Consider the following 24342-nt stretch of genomic DNA (forward strand, 5'->3'; position numbering starts at 1 on the left):
GTACACATTTTAAACTAATACGGATAAAACTGTCGAGGGATCAGTTTTTATCTCGCACTCAATAATAAGGCGAAAAATTGCAGGAAAACGTTCCTGCAGGCACTGCCAGCCGCTCTCGGGACGCCTAAAAGTGGCCCGCGGCGTCATCAAGCGGAGGGTCCTACCCTACCTTCGCGCATGCGCAGTGGCGCCACCACGTGGGAGCAACGTGCACGAAGTTGGGAATCGAGCCGGGGACGTGCGGATTGTTGAGCGTCGTGAATCAACAACAACAACAACCACAACTACCACCACCACCACCACAACCCCTGCACGCTTCAGCCATGGCCAAGTCGAGCAAGCACAAGGTGGCCGAGGAGGGGCAGGCGGAGCCCGCCGCGGGCCCAGTGGAGAAGTCGTACGAGGAGCTGGTGGCGAACGTGAGCGTGATCGCGAACCCGCTCGCCTCGCGCAAACTCACAAAGAGGCTCTACAAGACCATCAAGAAGGGTACGGGGGAGGCCAACGCCGCTCTCTCGTGTCTCTCTCCCTCCCATCGTGTCTCTCGCATCGCGTCTGACCCTCATCATGTCTCTCCCTCCCGTCGTGTCTCTCTCTTCATCTCATCGTGTCTCTCTCTTCCTCTCATCGTGTCTCTCTCTTCCTCGTGTTGCTCTCCCTCTCGTGTTGCTCTCCTTCTCATCGTGTCGCCTATCCACCACACTCTTGTCTGGTGTGCTGTCCTGTAAAAAATAAAATTTAAATTAATAAAAAAAAATCACGACGTTTCGGAGGCAACACAAGCTTCCCTCTTCAGGTGACTTTACCGAAAAAAACCTAAGAGTATGAATCGTTGCAGTCACGAAAGCTTCAAATCTAGAAGTGATATCCTGTGTTTATAGCACGTGTGTGTTTCTCGTGGTGTTTGCTCTGTAACGTTGCGCGCCCTCGTCTGTTTTTACGCTTCTCTGGTATCGCGTGTCGCCTCTCTCTTGTACGTATCCTATCAATATGTTCGGATGTATCGGGTGCGCCGTGGTGTTTTCTCACGTGTGGACCAACATCCCCTGTCCCTCATACGTGTATCCTTCATCCCTGGTTTGCCTTTCACCTCTCTCTAGGCTCCTGACTCCGGAATATTAGGGGTTTTCAATAACAGGCCACGGCTAACAATGGCGAGTTATAGTTTAACCAGTCAATGGTCTCTTTCCCCCTTTACAGCCCGTGCAGAACAGCGAGGTGCAGAATGGTCAAGTAACACCCGCGGCGCGGGGAGAGGCCTTCATCCAGCAGTGGGCTGTACACGATACTCGGACTGCGGCGCAGTGCGGGACGTGTAAGACCAATGATGGGTGAATGCCATTTTTGATGTTGTACCATAATCGCTCATCTTGCGGCGTCCTCTGCATTCTTCAACAGCGTCCAAGCAGAAGATGCTGAGGAGGGGTGTCAAGGAGGTGCAGAAATTCCTGAAGAAGGGCGAGAAGGGGTGAGCGCCCGTTCGTCGTCAGATGCAACAACTCACTGGCGTGCTTCGGATTGACGTTTTTTTTCGCAGCGCCCCCCCCCTCCATTCACAGTTTAAACTATCAATTTAACACGTAGGCTTTCGCGACCAATATTATTCATAATCAACGTTTTTGTTGTTTAGATCGCGTTGTTTATAAATGTGTCGTAACCCTCCACCACCCGACACGGCCAATCGGTAAAAAAGTGTCACGTTGACAAAAGACAAATAGTTCACTGCTTTAGCCCACTGGTGTGTTGAAGCGTGAAACCACAACATTTACCATTTGAGTACGACGTTTCGCTGGTAATTGCATCCAGCATCATCGGGCAATTCGCCAGAATGGTGAGGCTCTCTCCTCTGTCTCCCGTTCTTATATATTGTTTAAAAAAAATGTGACCTGCATTGCGTGTGTCGTGACTGCTTGCAGAATCATCGTGCTGGCCGGAGACACCCAGCCGGTGGAAGTGATCTGCCACATACCCATCATGTGCGAGGATCAGAACCTGCCGTACTGCTACGTCCCGGCAAAGGCGGTAAGGCAACTCAGCCACGTCGGCCTCCTCCTGGCTCAACGGCCAGAGCAGGCGACTCGCATTTCCCACCAGAGGTCGCAACCGGAACCCGATACCCGTACCCTACCCGATACCCGGCTACCCTACCCGATACCCGGCTACCCTACCCGATACCCGGCCCTGGTGCGGCCGGGTACGGGTAAGGAATCAAAACCCGTTTGCGACCTCTTGTTTCCCACCCACTACCACGCTCAACTTCAAGGGGGGACAGACATGACACGTCTTGCTAATGCATTGCCGGAGGACACCTCATGTTAGCAACAACTAAGAGTAGACACTCTTATCGTCCAGCTGACCTATCACCCAGACCTGTACCCAGTGTCAAGGTATGAAGAGAGTTTTTTGTGGCGAAATTGGAAAATGTTTTATGAATGAAAAACCACGTGTATAATAACGTTAAAGACTGCGCACTGGCGCGTGACGCACGTGCATCTGACCCACCTACGTGTCTGTTGAAGTGCGCATTTTGGTACAGTCGAATACCCGGGTGCCCAGTCTACCAAGCACTCGAATTCATCTGGGAGATCTCAACCAGAAAGCTTTGACCAAAATCTACCCGGAATTCACCCTGAACGTAGTATAGCGCCATCTATTGGTAGATGTTATATTTGTTTTATTGGATGAATTATGAGTGGATATTTTTTTGTGTTCAACCGCAACGAAAATTATTGTACGCTCATTTTAGTTTTCAAATTTGTGCTGCGATCCACAAACAATTTTTGAGAGCCACCCATAGATCGCAATCCACGTATTGGCCACCACTGCTGTAAGACAGTCGGGCTCCACGACCAAACAATTGAAGCTCATCTTCGTGGTTCTTTCGGTAAAGTCACGTAGAAGGAACATAATAAAATAATTAAAATAAAACATAAAATTATTTTATCATGTTTTCTTTTTATTATTTAATTGTGTCCCTTCGACGTGACTTTACCGAAAGAACCAAGAAGATGAATCCCTGCAGTCACGAAAGCTTTAAATCGAAAAAAGTCACTGGAGTTGTTTAAATACTAAACACTAAACCTAACAAGCTGTGTTCTTGCCACCTCATTGTTTTTGCGTTTGCCCATTTTGCCGAACGTTGTCGATGTCACTTTGTGCGTTCAGGACCTGGGCGGAGCGGCGGGATCGAAGCGCGCCACGTGCGTCATCCTGGTGAAGGCGCACGAGGATTACCAGGAGGCCTACGACGAGTGCTTCGCCGACGTGAAGGCCCTGCCGCTGCCCGTGTGAAGAAGACGACGACTCGTTACTCCAAGGGACGATTCAACGAAGTCATGACTCCGATTCCACAATTCATTGTTGGTCTCGTGCCGTTTCTTTTTATTCTACTTTGTACTGTTTGACGTTATTAGCTTAATGTACCATTGGCACACTATGTTCATAATTGATAAATTTGTTATTTGTGATTAGACGATTGCATTACGAGTCCGAGGATGTAATGTAATTGATGCATCGTTGCATGCCACCGGATGCAAACCAGACACGTTTATGTCAAAGATTAATTTATTAAAATCAGCTATTCCACTCAACATGCTTTGTCATGCACATAAGAAATTGGGAACATTACCGTTATGCCAATAATACCAATGGTTTAGTATACATATAACAAACGAGATTTTTGAATTGTGCCACCAATATTCAAAAGTTAATTGAACCACAGTTGGGAGGACTGGGGAAAGGTGTGTGTGTGTATATGTTGGACTTCTTTCTCACCGTACGTAGCCAACCGAGCTGATTATAGGTGCGGCACGTGTGCCATTGCCTCGTAATGTCCTTCGTGAATGGAGATGTGACCCATAAAACGAACGCGTGTGATGGTGCTCCCCACATCAACAAAGAATCATATTTTTTTGGATACATTTTGTTTATTAGTCGAGGCTTTAATCACAAATGACGTTGAAGCGTTCAGCTGCCCTTTGAAAGAAGACTGACGGTGGTTAATCTGTTATTGTTAAGTTTTGTGTTAAGCTGTTTTCATGAGACTTTGTATCTTTTTCTTTTACGTCTATCAAAAAAGTGGGATATCGTTTTGTGAAAAGGAAATTTGTGTCATTGCTTTGACAGCTCCCAGGTTGGTTATTTTTTTTGTATTTAGGTTAAAAAATTTGGCCGTGAGCATGTTTCTAGGAACTTGAATGTATGAAAAAAATTAACTTAAAAAAATTCCTTCCATACCACATTTACATGTATCGTTTTATTACAGACATTTTACAAATTATTAAAACTAGTTTTGAAAAAAAAGGTTATAAATGTTTGCCACGTGTGCATTTTTGTTCACTTGAAATGCGAATAAAAAAAATAAGTTTTTCAACATTTCAAATTCAATCCGGAAAACTCCAAAACAAACTGGTCTGGCTCAAAATCTGAGCGGTGGCTCATGTGGGATGCGTGGGTACAGAACGGTCCAGCAGGAGACGTGACGATTCGACGGAATTGTCGCAAATCTGGGTCGCGGTTCACTGAAAAGCAATGTGGAATGTAGCATCACCGTGGGCTGCAACATTGACACTAACCCATTACTGTGTATTATCAGTCGTCAATCCACTGGTTAATGAAAAGTTACAAATTTTGCTGCCATCTTAAAATAGGATATGACAACCCACCTCGTACCTGAACACAAGCCGATCGTAACTTTTTTTTTAAAGCACAATCTTCCCACTTTAATCGCGTGCGTGCCAATATATTTCCAATCGCCGATTCACGACCACCTCAGTAATCGTCGTCTGGGGATACCATCATCCACGGCGGTGGCTGGATACCCATGGACTGAAAGTACGCCCACCACCTCGGCTTCTCATCCTCCTCATCCTCGCCGTTGTTCCTGGAGCGGCCCTGGCCGCGGCCGCGACCCCTGCTCAGTCCGCCCCTCCTCCTCGCGCCGTGTGGCTCTGCGGGGCTGGCGGTGGTGCCGGGTTGGCGCTGCAGCTTGAAGTCGACGCGGCCGGGCGTCTGGAGGCGCGCGGGGAGGCGGACGCGCTTCACCACGGCGCGGTAGCCCGCCCGGGACGCTCGCACGATGTAGCTGCCCGGAGGCAACAGCCGCCAAAATTCACCGCTCGGAGCTGCGCGCCCCAAAAAACACAAAGATCCAGGGAAGTGCTCTTAGCAAGCACCTAAGACGAATTGTTTTTTTCGATTTAAAGCTTTCGTGACTGCAGGGACAGTGTCATTCCGACAGCCTTGTTCTTCACCTGAGGACGGCTGCTTGCGTTGTGGCCGAAACGTGAGAATTGTATTTTATTGTTTTATTTTTATTATTTTATTATTTCCCTTCTACGTGACTTTACCGAAAGAACCAAGAAGATGAACACCTAAGACGAAGGCAAAGATCCCCCGTATAGCCTTAACAGACTGTTGGGGCAAGTGCTGTTAGCGAACATCTAAGACAAAGGCAAAGATACCCCGTATAGCCTTAACAGACTTGCGGCAAGTGCTCTTAGCGAACATCTAAGACAAATAGCTTTAAACTATTGTCATTGTTGTGCGTATTTAATGTGGCGCTGCACTCTGATGTTGTAGGAGAAAACATCAAAAAGTCTATTTAATTAAGTCACATTTCTCAAACCCCTCCCCCCCTCGTCACACATCGTCACAAATGTCTGACCCCCCCTCCCCCCCCCCGAGGTGCGTGACCTCATTTATGGACGGCCCCAAAGGTGCTCGCTAACAGCACTTGCCCCCGACAGTCTGTCACAGGCTACACGGGGCATCTTTGTCTTTGTCTCTACAGGTGAGGGCATCGCACCTGTGACGGTGTCGCGTAGGTTCCCCTTGATGGAGATGCGGGCGCCTCCAATCCCGGCACCGCGCTCGTCCCGCACGACGCCCTTGATGCCCTGGTGGACCTGCTCGGGACACAGCCGACACGGCCAAGCGGCGTGGTCTCGACGGAGACGATCCTGCAGACTCCTCCCGCTTGCCGTGGGGGGAATTCGCGAGCGGGCGGTGGAGGTGAACAAACCCCCACACGCGGCCCACACGGCGTGGAAGGAAGAGGGGGGGGGGCTGCTCGTGCACTGCCCCCCCCCCCCCACGACGCGAGAAGTGCCCATCCAGTAAGGTCTGGCATAAAAGGGTAAAACCTATTCTTATTTTATTCAGACCTTGTAATTGTACGCCAATTCGGATGCCACGAATTTCAAATCCATCGCTGTAACGCCTCCCCCCCCCCCTTGCTCTCCCACCCGCCTTCCCCAACCCGCACTGACCAGCGTGGTGAAGTATGGTCGAACAACCCCGACGCGATCCGATCGACAAAAAAATGGAACCGTGACATTTTGTCGGCGAGATGCACGTGACGCGCCGCCGGTGCCGCGCCAGCGAGCGAGCGAGCGGTGCGGTGCTCACCGCCTCCACGAAGGTGAGCAGCGCCTCGCGGTTGTGCGCCCACTCGATGGGAAGGTCCTCCCCGCTCGGGAACTTCACGCAGCCCAGCTCGAGGGTCAGCTCCAGGCATCCCGAGTGCAGGTAGCTGAAGTCCGGCATCCCTGCAGAGAAGCTCACCATTGCTCAACGTCGCTCACCATCACACACCATCGCTCACAATCACTCACCATCGCTCACCATCGCTCACCATCACTCACCATCACTCAGCATCGCTCACCATCGCTCACCATCACTCACCATCACACACCATCGCTCATGAGCTCACCACCACTATATTTTTCTCTTTGTCCTCCGCTTTCTCCTCCAATGTGCGGCCAAACACTCAATCGTAGAGTTGGCTAAAGAATCCCAGTGCAGGACCCTCCTGTAAATGTCTTGAGACTCAGTGGAGCTTTCAAACATACAACCCTGCCAGGTCACCCTTGACTCCACCACTCAACCCCATCACTCCACCCTTACCACTCCATCATTTCATCTCAACACCACGCTCCACAACACCACACCACTCCCACCACACCACTCCCACCTCACCACTCCCACCTCACCACTCCCACCTCACCACTCCCAACTCACCTCACCTCTCCCACCTCACCACTCCCACCTCACCACTCCCACCTCACCACACCACTCCCACCTCACCACTCCCACCTCACCTCACCACTCCCACCTCACCACACCACTCCCACCACACCTCTCCCACCTCACTACACCACTCCCACCTCATCACACCACTCCCACCTCATCACACCACTCCCACCTCACCTCATCACTCCCACCTCACCACACCACTCCCACCTCACCACTTCCACCACACCACTCCCACCTCACCACACCACTCCCACCTCACTACTCCCACCTCACCACTCCCACCACACCACTCCCACCTCACCTCACCACCCCTCTCCCACCTCACCTCACCACTCCAACCTTCGCCGCCCCTCTCCAACTCTTCACCAGCTCACCGCGCCGCGACGCTCACCTCCGCGGAAGCTGTACCACTCGGCTCCGTTCACGATTCCGCCGGAGGGTGCCCCGGTCTCCCCGGGGCACGGGGCCTTGTGCTTGTCGGACATCAGCGGGTGAGCCTCTGCGTACGTGCGCGCCAGCAGCCGGAACATCTGTGCGTGTGGCACACACGTACATAACTCTTGTTGTTATCCACTGCTGGATGAGTTCCTCTCCACGGGGGGGGGGGTGGGGCGCAGGGGGGGTGTTTGATCACATGTCACCGCACTGATCGAGTGTGGGCCGGTCAGGGCGGGGAGCACAGACCCTTGGAGCATAGTATGGTACAACGGTGGGTGCCACTGCCCTCTGCGGAGACCGTAGGCTCCGCATCAGGGTGCTTAATTTTTTTTTAAACACTTTTGAAAATTTGCAACAATACCGATAGTCCCATGTAAGTGTAAACATTTTTTTGAAGCACCCTGTACATGTTACATCGTTTGGTGATGATGGTGCTGCTGCGTTGGCAGTGGCGCACAAGCACGAGAAACAAAACAACTCATCAGTCAATAACGCTGCGGCATTAAAAGATAAAAAAAAATCTATTTAAAATACATTTCATATTAAATATGTAACAGTTGATGTACTGGGCAATGTCCCTTCTCCGTAGCACATCAATGAATGGCGTGCTACGGAGAAAGGGACATTGCCCGAAATGTCACCTGTTATATATTTTTATTCAAGGCCACAGTGTTGTTGACGTCAGCGAGTGTTTTTGTTGTTTTATACACGGTTGTGTCCCAAGCACATCTGTGAAAAAAGAGCTATACAGCTCAATCGGATTCGTTCAGCAAAAAACAAATATCCTGATTCTGACGGACCTGGTCTTCGGGCGTGGCGGAGTAGAACTTCTCGCCCATGAGCGACGCGTCGTACGGGTAGCGCACGAGCAGCTCCCCGCCGTGCAGGTTCCCCGCCAGCACGAAGGGGAACTCCTCCATCCAGTCGATCACCGCACGCGTCTCAGGCGCAACCTGCGTCGTGCGCACGTACAACAATAGTAGTCATGACAATCATCGTCATCGGCGGCGGCGGCGGCGGCCACGGTCAACCCCTGTGGAACGGCACACAAATCCCGGATTCCACCCAGCACCTGCACGCCAACTCTTAGCGTCGCTCCTTCTCCGCGGCGGACGCGTCTCTCGGAGGAGTTCGAATTACGTCCGCCGCTGCCGCCGTCCCTGCTCACGACGCGTTCCGCCCCCATTTGGACGACCTCCGTCTCACATCTCTGCGTGGCATTCTCTCATCCCGGGTGCTGCCGTGTTTCGTCTCTTAATGTAATTGCCAGTGTGCGCCTCTGCACGCATTTTATCGGCGTTTGACCTGTATTCGTAGTTACTGATCAACGATCATGATTCTGAGCAATAGATTACACCGCCTTTGTCGTCGCGGTGAATGGACAAAGGTCTAGCGGCGTGTTGGGTGTCTGTGTGCGTCTGCGAGCCTCACCTTGCCATCCCAGTACTGGTCAGGCACGGGCAGAGGCTGCGTGCGGCGCTTAGGCCGGCGCAGAACGCCGCTCGTCAGGTCGGGGAAGTTGCGGTTCAGGTCGATGTTCTGCATGTTGTTCCTGCCCTGGATGGCCTGCCGATCCTCCTCGATCTGCAAGCGTCGGGGTGGTGGGGGCAGTGTGGGCAGGCAGAGTGCCCCAGCAGACAGACATTCATTCATTTGGAGTGTGCGTGTCTCTCTCCGCGTGGTCGCATGGGTCCTCTGGGTTTGATCTCCACATTTAGAAACATGCTTTGAGATTATTTTGCTGCTATTAATTTCTATATGTGAAGCCACTTTGTTGAGCTATCATTTGTGGCCAGGTCGGTGGGCTTTGCCTGGTAGGATGGGGATGGTTTAGTTTTATTTGTACGTTTGGGTGATTTGTTTACCTGTCTTGTACTTTGCACTACGATCGTGGTTGTGTACTGTTTGTTGTTGTAACGTTCTTACCCGCCCCTGCTGGATATCTGTGAAAAAGAGCTTTAGAGCTCATATGATTCCTCGAGTAAAAATAAATATTCTGATTTTGATTCATTAGCCAGACGTTTCATTCATTCTTTCAGACACGTACCCCCGCCTTGGATCCACCACCGTTCACTCGGTGGAGGCGGGAGGGGTGGCGGTGACATGGCCTTAAAACACACACGCGTCGCTCGCTCCACAGCGGACGTTAAAGACCCCCCCCCCCCCCCGACGCCGTTCGCAAGAGTAGGCCATTGCGTATCGGCGTCATAGTCCCAGTCGGCCGAATTTGAAAGATAATTCCCGCAAACGACTGAAATGGGAGTACACACGCGCACACGTTGCAGCAATGAACGCCCGCTTCTGGGTCGTGAAACTCGGTCACTCTTTCCTGGGGTAAACAATCTGAGTAGTAGTAGTAATAATAACTTCATCAATTAGCTGATACCACAAAGAGGACGGTAGAGCTTGGGCAATTGTTGGTAGCGTGGTTCCCCCTGGCTCCTCTGAGTCGTTCCCCCTCTCTCTCTTCGACGGCGAGAAAAAACCGCGCGGCTACGGCAGCAGTAATCCTGCAGCTGCTGCAACTGCTGCAGCTCCTACTGCTGCTGCAGCAGCTCCTACTGCTGCTGCAGGAGCTCCTACTGCTGCTGCAGCTCCTACTGCTGCTGCAGCCGCTGCAGGAGCTGCAGCTGCTGTAGCTCCTACTGCTGCTGCAGCTCCTACTGCTGCTGCAGCTGCTCCTACTGCTGCTGCAGCAGCTGCTGTTGCCGCTGCTCCTGCAGCGCGGACGAATCCGCGGCGTTTGCGACGGAGCCGCTCACGGAGTCGGCGGCGAGCTCGTATCCGTCGGGGTTCATGGCGGGGAGGATGTGGAGCCGCGTGGAGTTGAGCAGGCGGCGGACGCGCGCGTCTCCCTCCTCGAGGCGAGCGCACAGGTGCTGCACGAGCGCGACGAGCAGCTCGCGGCCCAGCACCTCGTTCCCGTGGATGTTCCCCACGAGGCGAACCTCCGGCTCCACTGCAAGGAGAATGGGGCACGGGGAAAGGGAAGAGATCGAAACGTCGTGATCTATTTAGTAAGAGATTTTTAGTTGAATTATTTTTTAAAATAAATCGATATATCGCGATTATATTTTTCGTAGCCGGTGACACTGAATGCACCCCCCCCACCGCTCAATGCAGACGTTTGCGGTGCGGATTCGGAAGGCTGGACGTGCCGTTATCATTAGTATTATTCTAGACCGTCGTTCACTATTTAATTTTACTGAAATATGTCACCCCGAATAATTCACTCGAGACGGAGCATCTCGTTTGCGAGGTTATCCTGGGTTTGCGAGTGACGCATATTCTGCCAACTCGTAATGACGCCGCGTATGCGACCACGATTCCATCTACAACATGCGCAGGAGACGCTCATGCGACGGCGAACACGGTCTCACAGCGGCGAGGACGAGAGTTCCCCGGCTGTGAATGCTTGCGATGGGGATGAGGTGAAGCGAGGCTCAAGTGGTGTGGGATGGGTGGGGTGGGAGAGCGGTGAGTTGAGTGGAAGAGAGTGCAGGGAAGAGGAGTGTGAGCTGTCCGTTGTTGTTTGATTGTTGTTTGCTGTTGTTGTTTGTTTGATTGTTGTTCGCTGTTGTTGTTCCAATAGCCAGGTGTTGTCTGGCCGAGCTGTCGGTGAAAGCGGTTGCCGTAATCGGAGAGAGAAGAAGTTCTAGATTTGAAGCTTTCATGACTGCAAGGATGCATACTCTTAGTTTTTTCGGTAAAGTCACGTAGGTGATGCAGCAAATCTGGCTGTGACTGTTCCATCTGATGACGGAGACTTGTGTTGCCTCCGAAACGTCGTGATTTTTATTTTATTTTTATTAATTTTAATTTCATTTTTTACCTACGTGACTTTACCGAAAGAACTAAGAGTATGAGAGAAGAAGTCTCAACAACAACAACAAAAAAACAACAACAACCCGGCTCCCCACTCTTGTTACAGCCGCCCTCACCGGTGAAAAAGGGGGAAGGGGGAGGGATGGGCGACGCTCTGAACTTAATCTCCCGCGACCGAGTCGATTTTCTTCGCCGGCGCTTGAAGACAAAGAGGTCGACCCCCCTCTATGGTTCCGTCGCGAATCCCCTTTGTTGCAAAGTCACAGCATGACCCGATTCACGGTACACCTGGGTGCTGGGCTTTTACACACACAAATAGAACAGCTTGCAGATAAACACAAGCCACGCCGGTTTTCACGGCTCCTTGTCGGACCACCGCCGCCGGGCGGACGTACCTCACCGTGCTGTCAGCCAAGGGGGTGGGGTTGTTTCACCATATTTCACCATGTCCGTCAGTAAGGAGTTTCACAAAGGGTAGGACCCGGGGCCGGTTGAGATACGTATCATTCGCCACTGTTGTTAGCCGTGACCGGGAATCGAACCCAGGCGGCCACGTTTAGAGTGCAGGATGCGAAACCACTGCGCCACTGCACCTCTCTGTAAGCAATAATTTATTTTGCTCTATTTTAAGCTTGAATACGGCCAAAAAACAAAACACACTTTGAGACTTGTGTTGCTTGAATATGAGTTGACGAAACACTTGAATTGTATTTCTTGTAGGAGGAAACTAGAGAGTCCAAAAAAGACATACATTTGGGACAACGTTCAAACCCCAGCAAAGAAAAAACCCCATCAATCTATTTCCTTCTCAGCCCACTGCAGGTGTCTTATTGGTCCGGCCTTGACGTGTCATATGAAAACCAGTCTCATTCATTTAACCAGGAGAGCCTCATTGAGCTTATTTTTCATTAGAATTATTATTGTTACCATTCAATCGAGGCATTCACATTTTAGAGAGTGCTTTGCATGTGGGAGGAAGGAGTTTTACTGGTAGGAACCTCCTAGTTACACCAGCCCACAGGGGATTATTGTGTCCATCCGTCGTGCAGGCATTGGCTGAGTGGGGAGGGAGGGGCTGGGTGGGGAGGGGCTGGGTGGGGAGGGTGGGGCTGGGTGGGGAGGGTGGGGAGGGGCTGGGTGGGGGGTGGGAGGGGTGGGGAGGGTGGGGAGGGGCTGGGTGGGGAGGGTGGGGCTGCGGTGGAGGTTGGGAGGGGTGGGGCTGGGTGGGGAGGGGCTGGTCACCCCGTGGTGCCCTTATAAAACTCAACGTTTAACCTACTCACGCCGGCTTGTGCCCGCCCTCACAGTCAGGCATTTTTGCGGAATACACCACGCCGCCGTTGACCCTGGCCATTGACAGAGCAATCCAACGTTCCTACCAGCTCCCTCCGCAGGACAATGTGTTACAAAGACATATGTGATTCACCGACCCCTTGCCTCCAAATGTTTGGATCCGCAGGGCTCCTTGTCCTCTCTCTACCCCGCTATATTGAACTGCAGGTCAGCGTGACTTTTTCTTGGTTCTTTCGGTAAAGTCACGTAGAAGGAAAATAATAAAATAATAAAAATAAAACATAATAAAATAAATCTCACGACATTTCGGCTATAACGCAAGCAGCCGTTGTAGCCCAAACATCATGAGAATTATTTTATCATGTTTTATTTTTATTATTTTATTTTTTCCTTCTAAGTGACTTTACCGAAAGAACCAAGAAGATGAATCCCTGCAGTCACGAAAGCTTTAAATCGAAATTCAGCGTGACTTCTTTCCCTCCCTCTTCCCCCCTTCCTAAACTGCGCTAACGTTTAACGTCAGTAAAAAAAGAAAAGCGACTCTTTGGGTTAGACCGCGTGAATATAATTGTGTCATTAAACACGCCACCGCCACACAGGACCGCCTCGCCAACACGCTCGCCGTCAGTTCAGCTACAAGCTCCCCGAGAGCCAGACGTACGCAGCTCGTGCTTGCCCGGGTTTTCCGACAGCTCGATGACGAGGAGGTCCCGGTTCTCGAAGCTCTTGCCGATGCTGTAGAGCCTCGCGGCGCCACCGCACGACTTCTCCGCCCGGCGCAGCGCCCGCGCCATCTCCGCGTGCCGTCGGTGCCTCAGCACGGCGCCGCGATTCCCCGCGTCGGCGCCGGGCCAATCCTCTCCGTGCGGCAAAGCGTCTGTGAGGGCACACGGGCGCAGGGGGGGGCGGGGGGGACAAAGGTGGACGTGTCATCGAGAGAAGCGCGAAGTCTTCCCAGGCCGAAGCGCCGGCGTCGTTCGTCGCTTTCTTTTTCGGAGGTTTCGAATCCGCAGCGGCCGCCCTGGTTAATGCCACGGCGCGTGTTGGTGCTAACTGCACCGGTGTACGACGCCGACATCACAGTGGACGTTTTTAAAGATCCGTGTGACATCGCTCGCAAGAGCAAGCCACCGTGTGCCGGCGTCACGCTCCAAATTTGAAACATTACCCGCAAATTACTTTATATCGTACGCAGCAATCATCGTCGCCTACTGAAAACGCTTGGCAGGAACCTCCTGCAAAGCAGTCGTGATACTGGGTGAGGCTCTCCTGGGTAAACAAGCATCATAATAATGATAAAGGTCAACCAAAGTCAGGTTCTTGCCAGTTGCGTAACAATGCACCACTCAGGACAATGTGTTCGCATGCAGCTCCCTCCCCCCCACCCCCCGCATCTGGTCGTGTGAGAAATTATTCTTCCCGGATGTTTGTAGCTCAGAGGTGACAGCCCCAGCGTCACCACCCTTCACCCTCTACTTCAGCTCAAACACTGGGTTTTGTTGTTGTTGTGTCATCAGCAGCTATGAACAATCCGCTGCTGGATGAGAGCCTCCCCTAGCCGTCACCACTCACGATCTTGCGAAGCAACGATCCGCCTAAGCACCCGCACACAAGAAGTATTGTTGTCCTTCCCCCGCACGGTCGGCTATGTACGGTGCGAAAGAAGTTAAACATACTGTAACATGCATCAAGTAAAGCCGGAGTCTCGAGACTCTTTCAGGAACATCCGGTTACGTTCCACCAATGGGTGCGTTTGTATAAATGCACGTGGGAGCTGAAACCCCAAGGAGAAAACCCACCACGAGTACTCGGGGGGGGGGGGGGGGGCAAAAGACTCAAACCTCCACTTGCCCCACCGCCACCTCTGGACCACCTCGCAGCCCGGTGATCCACCGTAAACCCCTCGCCTGGCACCGCCACCGCTCGCCGGCGCTCTCACCGAGGGAGAATCCTCGGCCCGTGGGGTCCACGCACTCCTCCTCGCGCTCGCTCGCCGTGTGATTCTCGCACTCCAGGTAGTGGGGCCAGCGCATCTGGATGCGGCGGAAGGCGCGCTCGCAGTTCCGCCGGAGGTCGGTGCAGACGGCGCGGCACGGCCTCAACACGCGCGACCGGGTGCGCGGGGCGCCTGCGGTGCAAGAAGGGCTTCATCGTCATCATCAACGTCGTCGTCGTCATCATCAGCAACGTCATCGTCGTCGTCGTCATCATCGGCGTGATCAATATGAATGGTATTCTGTGAAAGAACCAATGCAGAAAATCCCTGGGTTTGATTTTCCATGAAGCTCATGGTCCACCAAAAACCGCATTCACACAAACTATGATAAGAATAAGACTTAGCATTTCCAGGGCGCTGATAATGGTCACGCACCGGAAAACACCTTACGTCACAAACATCGTCTCAACCGTTCCAGTGAGTCTAATGGACCCGGCCTGCAGAGAGGCATAATCAGCCAGCAGGGGGGAAACGTGCCACCTGGTCTCCTGCTGCCCACATTCACACTGCGGGCAGCTGTCACGAAGGCCCCATCGGTGGCCTTCGGAAGCCACACACACAACACACACAACACACACAACACACACAACACACACAACACACACACACACCCTGGTCACCACTGGCAGCGGTTCCACAGAACCCACGACGCCTTGGGATGTCGTCGACGCATAGACCGGCGGTGGCGCACGCTGGGCTCGCAAACCCTCGGACCTCTCGCAACAACGACGACCACAACAGGTGGCAGAGGACCCGGAGCCGCGACGAGCGCTCACCTTCCCACGCCAGCGGGTGCGGCTCGGGTGGCGGCGGCACGCACTTGGGCGCCAGCACAGCGCACGCGAAGAGACGCAGCTGGGGCTGGCACTCGCCGTCGAGCAGCTGCGGGAGCACGCTCATGAGCACGTACTCGGGGCTGCGCTCGCTGTCCAGCGGCGACGTGTGGCCCAGGGCGTTGGGGTAGCGCGTCGCGCTGTACGGGAGGTCCTCGCAGTAGCCCAGCCTCAGCGGGACGCAGTCGCCCGTGCTGCTGCTGCCGGCACCATCGTCGCCCACTCCTGCCGAGTGCGTCTCCTGCCCTGTTCCTTCCCAGCCTCTGCGATCTGGATGGAGGGGCATAGGCATGGGTGGACGATCTGGATGCAGGGGCACAGGTTGGATGGAGGATCTGGATTAAGGGTCAGAGGTTGGTTGGAGGGTGTGGATGAAGGGTCAGAGATTAGATAGAGGATCTGGATGGAGGGGCATAGGTTGAATGGAGGATCTGGATGGAGTGTCAGAGGTTGGATGGAAGATCTGGATAGAGGGTCAGAGGTTGGACGGAGGATCTGGATAGAGGATCTGGATAGAGGGTCAGAGGTTGGATGGAGGGTCAGAGGTTGGTTGGAGGATGTGGATGGAGGGTCAAAGGTTAGATGGAGGATCTGGATGGAGGGTCAGAGGTTGGATGGAGGATCTGTATGGAGGGTCAGAGGCAGGGGCAGACCCTGGTGCATGGAAATAATGTCCCCCCCCCCCTCCCGGCCGATTTCATCCCCCCCTCTTTTGATACTGACAAAACATGTCCTGTAGATATCGGTGCTCAACCCCTGCTATCCACGCTGCTCTGATACTCGCAATGTCTTTGTGCCGTTCGCCTTTTGGCGTTGATCTCTCGTCTCACACCGGTGCAGAGACATGGCCATGACGAAGGCTGCCGTCTCTGGTGTGGGCCAATCAGTTTCGAAGGCAATGCGCGTACGTACAACATCAGCGCCCGCTTGCGCTGCATGTTTTACCACCAGCATGTGTGGTTGATGCGGACTTGATGCCTTGAAATAGGTGCCTATTTGGTGTTTGAGCATCTGAACACAACTCCTGTGGTATTGCCAGAAAGGGTGAAACCTATTCTTTAGTTTTTTTCACACTCGCTGGCTTTATTATTTCATTGATCTTTGACTATCTGAAATCATCGTCATCATTGTGAGCAATATTATAATAATGACCGTCACTCTCATGTCACCATGGTTATCGTGGTCATCATTGTCATCACTATCAGTAATTATCAACACGGTAACCCTCATGGTGATCAATTGCATTGTCATGATCACCACCATCAATGTAATCATAATTATAGTCATCGCCATTGTCAGGGTGATTACTGTCATCGTTGGAATCATTCCCATGAGGAACATCTTTCATTCGCATAATCATCATCATATTAGTGCGTGTTCTCATCAATGTAGTCATAATCATTGTAATCATTATGACCATAATCTGTTTTGTCTTTCGTGATTGATTTCCTTTGACTTCCCTCACCTCTAGCTGTTGCCATCATTAATGATGCATCATTTTTCGTGTAATGTCTTTTTTTTTTGTCCACGTCAACATTTCTCTCTCCTTTTGTGAGTGCGCACAGTACTTGATTTGTTACTGCTAGGCTGGCTTGGAGGAGAAGTTATTGGCATAAGGCACTACCACTTGAGTTCAAGGTCTACACGCCTGCCCGTAATAATCCTACATTATTGTGGCCTGTGTTGCTGGATGAGGACAAAGATAATTGTCACGAGGACAACATCTTGCGTGGCCACAATGGCACTCTTGAGCGTGCATGACAACAACAATAATAATACCGTGTCGGTTATGGGAGTTGTTTGACCATACTTCACCACGGGGGACCAAGACCAGTTACGATATCAATCGCCGGCTGTGGCTGGGACTCGAACTCGAACTCGCCAGGTTTGAAAAAGCGGACCGCCGACCACTGTGCCACCGTTTCCCCCACCCATACACGGGGCTTTACTTCAGCCGTGTCTGTCCTGCTAGGTACGCGGCACACCACATCTAATACAGCGGTAGCCTTGGCTACTTGTAACGTGCCTACTCCAATCGTAATTACCAGCGACCCGGAAAATATTCAGTGAAAAACAAACACTGAAATGTAGGTGAAGGGTAAAGCATATTTATCTGTAACGCTCGCATCACCGGGGAGACAAAGGCGGCCGGGCATGACCCACAGTGCTGAACACAGCGGTTAATCCCATTGCGTACTGCGCCGACCTTAATAGGTGCTCGCCGACACGCGCTCCGACGGTGCGTGTGGGTGGCGAGTGCATGCCGGGGTTAACCTCACCAGGCTCGGGTCCCTCTTCGTAATATCTGTCCACGTGGTCGTATGGATCTCGGCTGCGCTCGACATCCGGGTAGTAGTTTTCGGGTGGACAATCGCCTGTCCATCATCATCATCAACAACATTAACAATATCGTCATCATCAGCAGCAGCAGTATTATCATCGTCATCAGCAACACTCAGATACTTGGGGGTAGGAACGAAGCATCAGGTCACGGTTTGATATCGATCATACGATCGCTTGTGGTGTAATGGGTTTCTTTATTGGGGGAGAGGCAATCGCCTCTCAGGCTGCGGCATGTATACCGTGCAGGGGAAATTTCGAATTTGCGCGGGGAACTACAGGAGGTACGTTGTGGCGACAAAACGCAGTTATTCAACATGAAACGGGCGCCGTACTAACGCCACACCAAAGCACTGCAACAGTAGAAAGTGTTGTATGTAATGGGTTCATATTACAGCAGTGGATTGATCATGGCTAGTGATGATGATGATGGCGACGTGGCTAAATTAGTGGTACGATAAAATATAAACAAATTAGTTGGTGATGCTGCTGCTGCTACGTTGGCATGTTGCATAAGCACAAATAACCACAACAGAAACTCAGCATATTCTTTGCGTCTTTCGGTAAAGTCACGTAGATAGGTTTAATGAAAATAATAAAAACTACGATGTTTCGATCGCTTGTGTTGCGATCGAAACGTCGTAGTTTTTTTGTTATTTTCTTTGAACCTATCTACGTGACTTTACCGAAAGACCCAAAGAATATGAATTCCTGCAGTCACGAAAGCTTCAAGTCAAGATAAAAACTCAGCATATTCGTCAATAACACTGTGACCTTCAAAGGACAAAATATACATACACTCAAGTGTTGAATTTCATATTGAATTTCAACTATCACTGCTGGCAGAACACCGAATTCTGTCCATCTGCATTGCCCGGTTGTTATATCATAGACTTGTTGACGGATGTCCTTCATTGAAATTCAACATTTTTTTTGCTTATTTATGGTATTTTCTGTTTTCCTCGTCAGGTCACAGTGTTATTGACGAATGTGTCAAGTTGTTGTTTGTTTGTGCTTGTCCACCACCGCCAACGCAGCAGCAGCAGCAGCAAAGTAACCTGCTTAGTTCCCGACCAACTGAACTGTGGTCGTCCAAAAATCGAGCAAACGTCACCAGACCAACGGGCGGGCAGCAGTGAGACAGAGACAACTGTAGATCGGTTTCACCAGAATTAAGACTCATCAGTGCGGTACAGTCACCGATGTCCACAGCTGCCAAGTCTGCCTCTGAGATCCTGTCCAGAGGAGCCCCCCTTCTCCTCCCCTCTAGCCACTTCAACATCACGGGTACCCCATCGGCACTTGCCCACACGGCGACAATTGAAATGTGTGAATGACGAGAAGACCCCGAGACAGCGGGGACATTGCGCGAGACAAAGAGCTTCCCTACCGGCAGTGCACGTGTTCGATGAACCTCGTTGCTTTCTTGACCTGCAAACTCATGTTTCTGAAAACGATGGGTTTTCTCGTCACAGACGGACTTGTGTATTATCAAGACTCATTCTGGCTTAAGAATATTAAGAATATGACTCATCCTGGCCACCACCAGCATCCTCTGATGTTTAGGAGAATCTTCCCCTGGGTCGCCGATCTCTGGCGGATGCCACTCCAATAAACGCCGGTCCTGGTAACCCGCGAACCGTACCTCTCCTCCTCGTCCTCCTCCAGCCCCCTAAACACGTGCGGAGTCTCGAATTACATGTGCTGTCACTAATCGCGAGCTCGCTTTGGAATCCCACGATGTCTTGTGAACATTATATATCTCAATTCAAACACGCACAAAAAAAATCGCCAGACTGTTTTCGTTTAGATGATGCGTTCCCTGTTAGCCTTCTAACCGTTCCCACCACTTTCCCTGCACGTTCTGGGTGGTGGCGGCTCAGAGTCCGTATATCCAGCAGTGGATTAAGCATGCCTCATTACAGCTGGTTTTTATTTGTTTCGAGGCAGCTGTTAAGGTTGTTCATCTTCCAGGGCCGGATCATGGTCCCGTGAGGCCCCTGGACACATGTCTTTTGGAGACCCCCCCCCCGCTTTTCTATATTGGTGTATTTCTTGCCTTCCCCCTCGCAAAATCATCCACTAGATCGTCAACATCTCGCTGTCTGACAAAGTCTGACTCTATTGACATGAGTTACAATGAGCTGAGACGTGTTAGGCAACATGCTTCTCCACAGCTCGTTTTTATTCTGCCTAAAAGGGAAAATGTCCGCTCACCCTGGCAGTTTGTCACTGGCAAAGTTAGAAACATCCGAATTGCCACGAACACATTGGGGAACGCTGACTGCAGATGAAGTACCTGTAACGTCTCTAGCAATTTAGTTGGGCACTTCTCACCCTCAGAGTCAGACATGACAGACTTGAATTGGATGAGTTCATTGGCAAAGTTCATTTCCAGGTCTGATGGATATGCAGCAGAGAGTGCATTTACCTTTCCACTATGACATCACTGTTAGACACCTGATCTGACAAACAGAACTCTAAAGAGACTGGTCAAACGCTTGTAAGCATCCAAGCGATGTTCAAGGCATGCCACTAGCTTATCAATGACCTCGTAAAATGTTTATATTTTGAACTTCTCCCTCCCCTCAAGTGTCACACCTGGCTCTGAGCTCTCATCTACAAATGTTTTGTGTTTCCTCTTTCGCTGAAGATCGTGCTTATATGACTGAGAGACACCTGTCACATTTTAGGCTGCCCTTTCAAAAGCCTCAAACTGGTCTCGCTGTCCCGTAACAAAATCCCTCAACAAAGACAAAGCTGTGCTGCTACAGAGATGTCAATGTCACTTGTCTGTAGGTGCATGCTTGTAGCGTGGAACCGGTCAAGTATGACGTCCCAGATGGTGTTCATGTGTCATAAACACCATCTCTAAGGTGTCCAATTTAGCACATAGTCCAGCGGCCTCAATTCGAGTATCTCTTTTCTCATTATCATCATTGCACATACCACTGAAGGCCTCTCTAATGTGGGTGTAATTTCTCCACAGTGCCTTGGTTGACTCTGCCCGAGCACTCCACCGAGTACTAGACAACGATTTTAATGTCAGTCTAACATCTGTTTTCCGAAAGACTTTCCCCCATCTGTGTGTGGATGAAGAGCAAAATATGCACAGTGACTGTAACATGTTAAACTCGTCAGCCTCTGGGCTACTCCTGTCTAAGGTGTTAACACCAACTAAGTTTAGTGCTACAAAAGTGTTGCGCAAGGCACAGACTCGATCAGATGGGTTTTTTGTTTCAGGTGAGCCTGTAGCCCATTGCATTTTCCTGACATGTTGCTTGCATTGTCATATGACTGCCTCTACAGTTAGAGAGGTCCAACCCAAGGCCCTCCACCATCAAAGAAAGTCACACAGTCTGCTAAAGGTTTACCAGTGCGGCTTTCGATTGGCTCAAAGCCCAGGAATCGCTCCACCACTCTCCCGCTGCTGTTAACAAACCGGAATATGAACGTCAATTGGTCCACATGTGACAGGTCTGGGGTGGAGTCAACAATCATTGAAAAATATCTGACATCCCAAATCTCATCTGCTATTGTTTCGCGAGGTTTCTGACCCATTAGCTCAATGAGTTCTTCACACATTGTCGATAACGAATCAGTGACGATTATCTGAACCGGTCCTGATGCCTCCCCTAAGTCGACTCGGTTCAAATGAGTACCTGGTGTGGTGTCTAAATATCGACACTAGGGAGACAAAGGCGTTCGGGTGTGGTCATGGCCACCCATCCACCTCATGTACCGTTCCAGCCTTCATAGGTGCTATTCGCTAACAGCACTTGCCCCAACAGTATGTTAAGGCTATATGGGGGGATCGTTGTCTTCATGTGCCCCGAAAACCTGTTAGTAATAGTCTAAGCCACTCAGAGCAAAAAGCAGTCCGCCTAACTTGACTTCATCATCTTGAGACAGGGCTACTGATCTTCATCAAATGTTTTTCGTGCACTCTCGAGACCCCCCCCCCACGTCTTTGCGATGTTGCAGTTATTTAAAAAGAAAAATCTCCATCGAAGCTTTTGGTCTCTGTCGAAGTTTTTTTTTGGCCGCTTAACGGTAAAACCCCTTGATTTATGGAACGAGGGCTAATGCTGTGGCGTGCCAACGCCTGGGTGCAGAAATCTAAACCACATGGCACCAGCAAGAGGAGAAAACCTCGGGCGATCTTGGCCAGGCAGCGGCGCTGCGCTCGAAGCGCATGGTCCACGTGATACAGCAGCCCCTTTGTCAATCCACTGCTGGACGAGGACCTCCCTAAACGCCTTGCGCATCGTGGGGGGTATTTGACCATACTTCGCCACGATTGTCAGTGCGGATTGGGGAAGGCGGGGGAGGGGGGAGGGTACGGGTCAAGAATGGATTTTCAACTCCAAAACACGGCCCGATTCATATACAGTATGTAACAGATAACCATATACATCTTAATATATATCTGTCCCAGCGCATTAAAAATATTAAGTTATGATCCACGCATTCATGATTAGCAGCATTGGATTCGGGACTAGCAAACCTCTTTACCGGTTTCAACATACAGTGTCTCATCAGCCGAAGAGTCGAGCTTGCACGAGTCGCGACTGGCTGTAGGCATGGACCCTCTTTTAAGATGTGGGTCCCAGTTGGACACAAAATCAAACAACACACAACACGGCCCTCTCCCGATGCATGTAACAAACTTTACGATTCGATTACAAAATCAAATTTTTTGTAGTTTTTTTTGCCGTCTCGTTTGTATCGTTTATCGTTTTTGTTCCTTTGCATAGTTTTGAAAGACTAAATCAAATATCCGCATATCATTTGCAAATTATTACTTGCATCAATATCTTCCTTTTTTTACTTGTATATAATGTTTACATTAAATTTACACGCGCAACATTCAACGTGTAGCGACCGATTATTCGTGGCAAAGAAAAAGTTATGAACTAACAAGAATGAAATCATTGCCGTTCATCCACGACGCGCATCCGACGTGTATAGTTTCAAGATGTATGCGCAGTATCTTGACCGAACATAATCGATTTTAATCGATTCATCGATCAGTGGGCACGCGTTGAGTGAGAAACAGACGATTACAACGACGACGACGATGAAGTTTGCCCTGACACAAGCAACGACCCTACAGACGTACGTATGTTAAACTTCTTTCGCACCGTACGTAACCAACCGTGCTAATTGGAGGTGCGGGGGAAGGACAACAAACTAAAGAAGACGAGCATCATCATGTACAAGTAGCAAAGTCTTAAAGACGACGATGATGTCTTGAGACTACTAAGAGGCATTTTGAGATTATGTTAGTCTTGACACAAGCAGCAAGGGAATTACTCGTGAAAGATCATGGTGTATTGAGATGAGCAGCAAAGTTATAGACGCATTCGATTATATTCTTGCGAATGATGGCAATATGCTCAGGAGCTAGATGCCAATGTTGGTGTCAACTGGCGACGACGAGAGGGCTTCGGGAGAAAGTTCGTGTCGCTTTATTATTGCGTCTCCTTCGTTGACGCAACGCAGATGACATTTGTTTCCTACGTGGTTCATAGTTTGGGTTTCATGGCCACAATCGCACTACTGTGGCTTGTCTTTAATGCTCCATTCATGAAGGAGGTGTGCGCATCTGCCTGGTGACGTTTTGATGCGACCGGTGCTCACACCACGCGCGTCTTCGGTGATGCATGTGATGTAATGAATTATTGATCAAAGTAGCAAGTCAAATTCACAGTGCAGATCATGATGGCAATGCTGATGAAGATTAAAACGATGATGACCATCTTCAATATCGTCCTCGCGCCTCACCATAAGAGTCGCGCGATCGGGGGTCACAATCCTGACCCTGAGTAGCCCTGGGCACCACCAGCACCACCGCCAGGATCAGTCGCTGCAGCATCCGGATTTCCATGGTCGCCTCAACTCTGTTTGCTCCTCTCCCGGAACCTCGCTCGCCAATCCTCGCGGAACCGACGGCTGAGAGGTGCGGGAAAAAAATGCGATCAATGAATGAGCGTCAAGACATCAGCGGCAAGGGGACTCCTGCACAGCGGACATCAGCGCCACAAGTTAGCAGCAGTATCGTAACCAGCATCAACATCACGCTCTGTGTGTGTGTGTGCGCTGCACAATGCAACGCAAATAGAATCACTCTTAAACCACGTGGCTCGCTGTGTGGGTTAAGAACGCAGGTTTTTTGTGACCACGTGTCCAATTGGACTCACAATGATGACACGTCGGCGATCCGGCGCTCGCTCGTTAGCCCCGTAGCTATTCCATTCCCCTCCACTCCTCTGCTGCCCTCTCTCTCTCTCTGTCTGTGTCTGTCTGTCTTCCCTTCGCAGAACCACCCCACCCTTCCCCGCGACCTCCTCTTCCCTCTCCTCCTCCTTCCCAGCACCCATCCACAGACCTCAAATCCAACCAAGCCAACCCCCTATGCGGCCCCTGGCAATACCCGACGCCACCCAGGGGTGGTTGAGCCTTGCACGCAATGCACGGTGGATGAGGAGGGAGAGGGCACAAGGGAGAGAGAGAGGGGGGGGGCGTTGATAGGGTGGAGACAGCAGGGGGAGGGAGCCATCGAGCGTGTTTGGGGTTTGG

The 24342-nt window shown here is 51.0% G+C and overlaps 2 protein-coding genes across 2 annotated transcripts; one reads left to right on the forward strand and one right to left on the reverse strand.

Moving 5' to 3' along the window:
* The first annotated feature begins 166 nt into the window (after positions 1-166).
* On the forward strand, positions 167-4372 carry NHP2 (NHP2 ribonucleoprotein). The gene is made up of 4 exons (XM_061556272.1): positions 167-489; positions 1399-1468; positions 1917-2022; positions 3166-4372. Exons 1-4 carry the CDS (start codon positions 324-326, stop codon positions 3289-3291), a joined length of 468 nt encoding a protein of 155 aa, XP_061412256.1. The 5' UTR covers positions 167-323; the 3' UTR covers positions 3292-4372.
* Positions 4373-4538: 166 nt separating this feature from the next.
* On the reverse strand, positions 4539-24093 carry LOC133345494 (carboxypeptidase Z-like). The gene is made up of 13 exons (XM_061556271.1): positions 23964-24093; positions 23548-23715; positions 17700-17795; positions 15364-15690; positions 14531-14719; positions 13253-13468; positions 10236-10432; positions 8905-9057; positions 8274-8426; positions 7427-7565; positions 6409-6548; positions 5807-5906; positions 4539-5123 (listed from the first exon to the last, which is right to left on the reverse strand). Exons 2-13 carry the CDS (start codon positions 23648-23650, stop codon positions 4771-4773), a joined length of 2166 nt encoding a protein of 721 aa, XP_061412255.1. The 5' UTR covers positions 23651-23715; positions 23964-24093; the 3' UTR covers positions 4539-4770.
* Positions 24094-24342: the final 249 nt, after the last annotated feature.

The sequence above is a fragment of the Lethenteron reissneri genome, chromosome 22 (assembly GCF_015708825.2).
Source record: "Lethenteron reissneri isolate LAM-NWPU_2019-01 chromosome 22, ASM1570882v1, whole genome shotgun sequence".
In the NCBI taxonomy this organism is placed as follows: domain Eukaryota; kingdom Metazoa; phylum Chordata; class Hyperoartia; order Petromyzontiformes; family Petromyzontidae; genus Lethenteron; species Lethenteron reissneri.